Source organism: Sinocyclocheilus grahami, unplaced genomic scaffold (genome assembly GCF_001515645.1).
Source record: "Sinocyclocheilus grahami isolate Dianchi unplaced genomic scaffold, SAMN03320097.WGS_v1.1 scaffold127.1, whole genome shotgun sequence".
Lineage (NCBI taxonomy): Eukaryota > Metazoa > Chordata > Actinopteri > Cypriniformes > Cyprinidae > Sinocyclocheilus > Sinocyclocheilus grahami.
In genome coordinates, this window is record NW_015505306.1 from 490,937 (window position 1) to 499,794 (window position 8,858).

Below are 8,858 nucleotides of genomic sequence, written 5' to 3' on the forward strand. Positions count from 1 at the left end.
ACTCTAGCCCCCGGCCTCTGCTCACTCTAGCCCGTGTGTTTCGTTGTGAAAGTGAAACTACTTTGTTTGGCTTTCCAGGAGAGGACACGACTAGAAAGCAGTAGTTAAGTTGTATTTACAACACTGTTCCAGAACACTTCAAACCAAATATTCAGATGTGTGCAGCACATTTTATGGAGGACTGCTTCCTGATCCTGGTAGAGTAGACTACAATGCCGACATGATTTTAGGTTTGCGCGATGCAAGGCAACGCGTAAAAAGACAGTATAAGTCATTATAATCCATAATTATGTCCCCACTGGATGCAACAAATGCCTAGTTTATAATGGGTTTTAATGTTTTTGAATCGTCGCTCCGGCCTGACAGGGCATCACAGTAAGGTAGGGGTGTAACATTTCCTTCACACACTTGAGGTATTTGGCCAATCACAATGCACTGGATAGCTGGCCAATCACAGCACGCCTGGCTTTTCAGACCGATGAGCTTTGTAAAAATCGACGCATTTCAGAAAGGCTGGGCATAGAGGAGAAACAATAATGTACAGTATGTGGAAAATAATTTGTTTTTTGAACCTTAAACCGCATAAACATTTCATTACACCAAATAATGTTCTTTTTAGCAACATCATATGACCCCTTTAAAAGTTGTTTTGTTTTCTTTGCGCTCAAAAAGTATTCTCATAGCTTTGCAAAACTGAAGTTGAGCCACTGATGTCACATGGACTGTTTTTACCGATGTCCTTACTACGTTTCTGGACCTGGGAACATTACAGTTACGTTGCTGTCTATGCAGGGTCTGAGAGCTGTCACATTTCATCCAAAATATCTTGATTTGTGTTCCGAAGAAGAACGAAGGTCTTACGGGTTTGGAACGACATGAGGGTGAGTAATTAATGACAGAATTTTCATTTTTGGGTGAACTATACCTAGAGGAGAGCAAGGACATGACTGTTGCAGAACCATGATGAATGTGGTGAGGGGAAAGCTACACACACAGAACTTCCATTTTAAATAGTAATAGTGACTACAGTCTATGGCCTGAGCTGCTGAGACAGACCAGATACCCTACATCGGACCAGTAGTGTTAGATGATGAATGGATTTAAGGATTACAGGGGAGAAAAAAAATGTGTTTCTCTGTAATCCACAGTAAAGAAAAACCATAGTAAAAATTAGTTAAAATGGGTCTGGACTAGAGTGTCAACTAGAGAATAAGACTTGAGCTGCAAACTTAAACATCCGTCTTCTGCTTTTCTGGGACCAGGTCATGGTAGCAGCAGACCAAGAAGAGCAGCCCATATGTAATCCATTAATACATGTAAAGGCCCTGGAGAAGAGGTTAAATGAGTCACAAGAATGCTATAAAGTAATAACAAAAATCACTCTGAAGAAAGGCCATTTCACTGAACAGTGTGGGAGAGAGAAAAACAAAATGGCATTTTGTGTGGGGTAACAGACATCATGGCAGTGAGAAAACCCAGCAGACAGAATGGCACAGTATGACAGTAGCCCTAGCCATCCATATCTGTAGAAGGGAGGGGGAAAAAAATGAGAAAATAAAATTAAAACCTAGATATAACCATAGTGCACAGGCCTGATATTCATCAAATCTTATAGTTAAGAGTTACATATCCTTTTATATTCCTTATGTTATCAATTGCACAAGAATTTCCATAAATAACTGGTGCCGATACAAAAATGTAATACTATACTCAAAACAAAACCATTTCAGAACACTTATTTTCTTTGCCACATTTTTCAATATGTTTGCAGTTTCCTTTAGGCCATTGCTCTGCGGATTTCTAGTTGACTGAAACAAACTCTCCAAAAGGACTTATCTATATTTGGTTCCATTCAGGTTGTCCTTGATGCTAATAAGCTTTCCAGTTCCTCCTGTTGAAGTGAACACATGATGCTGTCACCAGTGTTATGTGAGGGTTTAACTATATTTGGTTTGCACCCAATAAAATGCTTTCCATTTAGACAAAAAAGTTCAAGGCTTCAACAAGCTTACTTTTTTTTCCTTCTTACAAATTCATCTCTACACTCCACAGACAACAGGATTAATGCGCATTTCTATTTCAGTTATGAAAGCTCAACTGAGCAAAACTCTCAAACTGGAATTAATGACGCCATCAAGCAATTGAATACAGGTGGACTCGAATGAACATTAGGTTATAATTAGCACGATTTTTTTTTTTTTTTTTTACAATCAACCTCAGTCTCACATTCAGATCTGCCTCCATCCATTAGTCTGCTCATTATTTTGCTGCGTTTCCTGTATGTTGGTGACAAAAACCCAGTTGTTCAGTTATTGTATCACTCAATGCTCACAAAATGAGCCAGACAGTCTCCATCTCCCATTAAAACCGCATCTGTTACAAAAATGAAAAGACACATTGTGATATTATTTTCATTTTAGCAGCTTAATACGAAGAACAACTCACTTATGTTTTGCCACATAGAGAATAACACTTCATGCTTACTAGAGGGCATGGGAAACTCAGCCCAGGATTGAGATCCCGTAGAGGAAATAGATTCATCTACCTGAAAAAATAGAGACACATTTTGGCCAAAAGATCAAACTTAGTCATCTAAAATATTAGGGACCAGGGTGAGAGAAGCTGCTGTCGGTATGGATTCATCTCATTACTCACCATAAGGGTGTGTGTTGCTCCGGAGAGATCTGGTGTGAATGCTTCATTCTTGTATAAGCTTCCCCATGTCACTCACACATTAGCTGAGGTGAAGAACCATCATCACACATTCGCAAATGAGGTTTTGTAAAATATCAGATTATAAGCATCCAGTTTTCCCTTTTGTCTCTATTCTCTATTTTTTAGTCCCTACTGCATTGTTTCTACTACACTCTCACGGTACTCCACCCATCTCTCCTCCCTGCATTTCCCAATCCCCATGACTGATATTTGGGATGATCGCTGGATAATGACTTCCAGTGGACTAATTGTGATAATGTAATCGTGTGCTTTGATGTTTCCTGGGATCCGCTCAGCTAAAAGATGTTAATTAGCATGAAAAGAGGAAAGACAAGGAGGGATTTTACGCTAGATACTCTTCCCCCTAGATTTGGTGTGTGTAATCAGAAAGTTAATACTGTATTCTCATAATCCCTAGTGCGCTCCATTAACACCTTAACATCGACTCTTTAACTGAAGCGCATATTAATCAACAGTGCTGGCAGTCTTAGCCTCAATAAGCTTACTGAGTTCAGGTGAAGTCAGTTCACTTAGTGGCCATCTTATAATGTTCCCCGTAGGCCTTTTTCATTAGTAGTACACATTCACCTAAATAGGGAAACGCAGAAATCTCCTAAACAGTTCATTTAAAATCAAATGAATAAAATTTGACAGCAATCATATATTTAGCTTATTAGCTCTAATCACACTGTTCATGATACAATAAATTTACATTTACAACTAGGCCTTAAAAACTACATAACCATAAATAAACATGTTAACGTTAGGTTATAAAATGTTTCTGGGCTAAAGCATCTCCAAAAGACTTATATGACAGAGCACTAGTTCTCAAAATTACTTTTCAAAAACATTAAGATTATGGTGATTAACATATCCGTGTATTATGCTGGTGTCACTACTCGAGCCGTACCGGAAACACGATTTGTACTGCGCATGTGCGGAAATGCGTCTACTTCCTGTCTGAAGTATGACGAAACAATTTACGACAGTTTGGGGTAGTTATAATATTGTTGTAATAATACTAATAATAATGTAATGTTTTCATGTGTTGTTGACACTACCCGATCCATACCAGAAATACTTCTTTACTAGTGATTCTCTTGATATAAATGCACTTTTTTGTTAAAATATATCAATTCAATTATATTGATTAAATTGAGTAATCGATTACATTTGCACAATTAATTTAGTAAAATTAAATAAAAGAAAAAAAAACATTAAATAGTTTACACTTGCTAGACTCTATTTGGGTAATACTTTTAGCAAATGTCTGCAATATAACAAAGAGTGAAAAATGTAAGGGGGTCTGAATACTTTCCGTACCCACTGTAAGCATGTGTTTTACATTACATTTTTTATTTTCTAAAGATACGTTTTACTTATTTCAGCATACTTTAACAAATGTCTGCATCTAAGAAACACAAAATATTTATTTATTCAATGTATTTATTCATAAATTCAATCATTCCCTCCTTCCCTCACTCATCTACTACAATTGCTGATTGAGGAACATGGCATTGACCTTCAGGCCTTGTTCATCAACACAGTATGACAAAAAATGTTTCCATGTCATCTTGAGACTGAAATATAAACAACAAGTCATCCTTTGCTTCAGGGAATTCACTCGCCAGGGCCTTCCGGAGTACATTTGGTTGATCTTCACTGTTCATCTGCAGAAAAGCAGGCTTACCTCTCTACGGAGCAAGTCTCTGTGATTGTGTACACAGTACCAAGCTGTATGAAGGTCTCTCACAATGGTAGGCTGATGCACCTGGTGAAGAACACATTATAATATAAAATACAAATATATAATGGCAAAAAATAAAAAAACATTTATCCAACTTGCTACAACATGTGGATTGTTTTGACCGGAAATTTAGTCATTCAAATGTTGCATGGGCAGGAATTAAATTTAATAATACGTCTTCATGACTGAAAAACGATAAAATTATTTTGTAGGTTTGGGTTTAATTGATTAAAGGTAAACATTTAATTCATCCAGCTATTTTTGGTGTCTGTGTCATAAAGGTCTTTCTAAATCGCTCCAAACGATTCGGCACGACGTGACTGAGCTGTCCGAATGATTCAGACTGAATCGCGAATCGATTGAAATCCTAAGCATTGAAGTGAATCAAACGAGTGACTCGTTCGTGAATCGGTAGTTCTGATTCAATCAAAACAATCAACAGATAACGTGGCACTCAAGCGGCACAGGTGGTTTTCTCCGGCCGCTATTTAGTATAATATTTCTCGTCAAATTAAAACTTGTGAGTGAATTTGACTCAGGTACACTAGTGTTTTACTGGTCAACAGCCAAGTGAAAATGGCTTGGTTAAATCGACCATGCAGCCGAATGGATTGTTCCGGGTTCGGTCTCCAAATGACATTGTTCCAGGCCACTGCTCGGCTTTCAAACACCAAAACCACCACAAGAGGGAGCCGTTCACAATAACTGCAGGTGACAGGCCTTGTTATTTATCCAACACTCCTGTTAGTTACATGCAACTAGGATGTACCTGTTAAGGCTTAAATGATATGAAGCGTCTCTGTTTTCTTTACAATACTGCATTGAGCAAAGTCAGCAGTCAGCTATGAACTGCAATAAAGAGTTAAGTGCAGAAGCAGCATTCAAGTATCTATGGCTAGGCATCTGTTCTCATTGTTACTGACATGCTGTAGCAGTGTACCTGTAAATTTCCCACCAGTTTATGAGCACTTATTCATGCATCTCAGCACAAAGCCGTCCCCATATGCTGTGATTTAAAGGGGGCTGCTGATGGGGAACAATGCATTGTCGGCAACACAAACACGGCAGGAGGGAATAATGGGAAACACGAGGCATATAGATAGATTTATGTCTCCAGCTTATGTTTGATTGTAAACATTTGTGTATAGATAAAGTGTGTTGAAGTTGCAAGTACTGTGAGACCTGTTGTGTGTTGGTTCCTCTCGCACCTTTCCCCCCTAATAGTAGAAGGGACCGAATCTCAGGGGACTTGTTACCTTGGAAACAGAACCTTACTTATTTATAAAGTCTGAGAGGAGAGAGAAAAAGAACAGGAACAGATAAGAAAAAGAAACCTCCTTTCTTTCTCTCTCCTCAACATCTGGGGGCTGTTTGTTCGGTGAGGCACGTCTCCTAAATATTCATATCGAATTCAGCATCACACACCTCTAGTTCAGTGCCATAGTAACCTCATCCAATGTCTCCCAGGAGAGAAAACAGGCGCATGCATCACACATGCACGCTCGCATGCACTCACCCGGCATTAATCGCATTGATCGCTGAATCTATGGGCCCTTTGAAATTTGAGGGCAGTTATTCATTTGACAAGCTCGACAAGTCCACCACACAGAGCATCTCTCCTCCCCTCTAAACCCCGAAGGACTGTTTGAAGGCCATCGTGGAGGAAAGATGGATGGATGAGAGTTTATTTCTCCTTTATTCCCCACACTGCCATAAAGGAACAAAGTATAATTGAGAAGACATTTTTCTTCATATTTCTTTGCAAAGTTAGTGCTTTGTTATAGCTGATCGAAGTATGTTAAAGGTCATGTCTATGTCACCTCATCAATTCATAATTCCATGCCTTCTTTTTATGGAGGGCTAGAAGTGACACATGAAAATAAAATGAAGGAATCTGTTATTAATTTAAGAATTCAAACATAAAAATGTAAATAGAAAAAAAATTAATAGGGAAACAAATTTGATATTATTTGAAACTTTAATTCATGAAGTTAAGTAAAATAAAATGCTGAAATATTGTTTATTTATTAAAATCTAAAATGCATATTTAAAATTGTTTATTTAATTCATATTCAAATAGTAAATTTGACTTTTATGTGAATTGTTTTTAGATGCACATCCATCCATCTCAACAAACTGTTTGCTCTACAATTCAAATTCAGTTTTTTTCCCATAGTAGGCAGTCAGTTTTTTTTGTTTTTTGTTAAATAATTATGAATGAAGTTCAGTGATTTCTAAGAGTTGAGAACGGCATATTGTAAATGTCTGTTTTTATCTTGAGTGCCCCTTTAGTTATTCATTGTGTGTATGCAGGTGTAAATGTGCATGTGTGATCTCACCTTTATGCATGTTTGATGCATTTTGTGTTTATATACAGTAGGAACATGGTTTTGCTCTTTGCTCTGTTTGAGTATTTGCACATCTGTGAACATTTCATTGGTTATCTGACCTCTTTTATGGTGTCAGATCACATTTTCCTCTGCATCAAATCGACAGCTCACATCCAGCTTCACACGCAATCTCTGGCACACAAGCTATAGGGTCATTCCGTGTCAAATCAACCCGAATTTCAGAAACTTCACATCAGTGACATTTAATATTTTGGCCGTCATCACCATACTTGTTTTAATTTTTTTTTTGACAAAATCAAAAATTTGAGCCAGGGGACTTCTGGTTGAGTTGACACTGAATGACCTTATACTATAAGGACATTGAGTGATAGTTTTCTCTTGTGTGTACATACGCATTAGGGGTGTAACGTTCTCGGTAAAAAATCGAACCGTACTGTTTTCCACTCATGGTGCGGCACACACTTGCACCACGGTACAACTTAAATTTGACAATACATCTGTAATGTGGCTTGTTAAAAATAACACGTAAAACAGACAGAGTTCGGCTAATGTATGTTTCTTTCGATGGGTATGGATTCTGGCTTCCCAATACATTACAACAACAGCGATGGGAAAAAAAAGAAAGAAACGTGGACAAACCAGTAAACTTTGTTCAATGCGAATGTGTATATTTCTAAATTAAAACTAGAATAAGAGAACAATAGACTAGAATAGTAGAATAATAGAATAAATGCTGCCTAAAAAACAGTATTACGACGTTTTATTATTAGTGTATTTAAAGATGTTGACAACTTATTCTAAATGTCAAAGTAGAGAAAATGTACATTTTGACTCAAAACATTCTATGTTTCTAAAGCCAATGTTTTGATGAATAGTGATTTTTGAGCACAAACATGCACAGGTTTCACATACATGAGTGCGTACAGTAAATTAAATTTAGTGTTTGTAATTCTGATGCCTTTTTTTCTGTCCCCTCCTAAAACTTGCTGTGCAATAGATGCTGTAATGGCCTGTCACATTCAGATCTCATCAGTGCCCTGTAAACACAGCTCCCCACAGTTTCTTTACTTTCCTCATCTCACGAAACAATGCAAAAATACAGCAACCCTCCACCATCATCATAGTTGCCATGGAAACCCAAAGGTCTGGGTTGGTGTGTGATGATGTGTACTGTGCTTTAGGGTTATGATTTGAGGGGAAATTCACTCTTTATATGTCAGAATGGTCATTCCATAGAATCTGCAGAGATTAAACTATTTGACATTTTCCAAGGTAACAATTGTAATGCAATACTGTGAAGTGACTGCATATGAATGAGGCTCGAACAGAGATGGGTAGATAAGTATTATCGAGAGAGGACCTGAGTCTAATGGCATATAATATGCCCATCATAATGATCATAATGTGCTTTATTGGTCCACAAGGAAAGACGGACAGCTGTCATTCTCATCCATGAAAGCACACACAAAAAAAGAAGATTCCTTAATACTGATTTTGAAGCAAGTAAAAAACAGGGTTTAGCAAGCAAAGGCAGATAAATGTGGGCAGAGGCATGTAAAAAGGTATTATTGGTAAAGGAGAAGCTGATTTCAGTGTAAATCCAGATGGTGAGAAGATGGGATGTCAATGTGTGATGAAGAATCGAGGTTATTGAATTCTCTGTGCCTCACTGTGCTTTTCTACAGTTATCCATCAACCTGGCTCTTCATCGCTATACCATGGCACAATGCAATAAGGCCTTAATATATATAAGCAAAAATGTGAAGGTCAAACTAAAGATGTTCGCTTGTTTGTGTATACCTCTGAATGAAGTATAAAATGTAGATACATGAGTGTAATGAAATGGAGAGCTGTCATTGGATGCACAAAATTCTAATTCTTATTGGATTCACAGTATTCTTGTGTATTTATTTTTTCTCAAACATTAGGAATCAGTGAATTGAACTTGATGTATCAAATCTTTTGATGCTAATGGTATACTGATATACTGTTATACAGATAACATATGTGACCCTGGACCACAAAACCAGTCATAAGGGTACATT

General features: G+C 37.5%; 1 protein-coding gene across 1 annotated transcript in view; it reads left to right on the forward strand.

The window, feature by feature from the left end:
- Nucleotides 1-5,052: 5,052 nt before the first annotated feature.
- Nucleotides 5,053-8,858, forward strand: part of LOC107590425 (SRC kinase signaling inhibitor 1-like) — a 124,087-nt gene continuing 120,281 nt past the window's right edge. Inside the window, exon 1 of the mRNA XM_016279170.1 lies at nt 5,053-5,173. Coding sequence (XP_016134656.1) covers nt 5,059-5,173 — 115 coding nt within the window. The 5' untranslated portion in view covers nt 5,053-5,058. The remainder of the gene's footprint in view (nt 5,174-8,858) is intronic.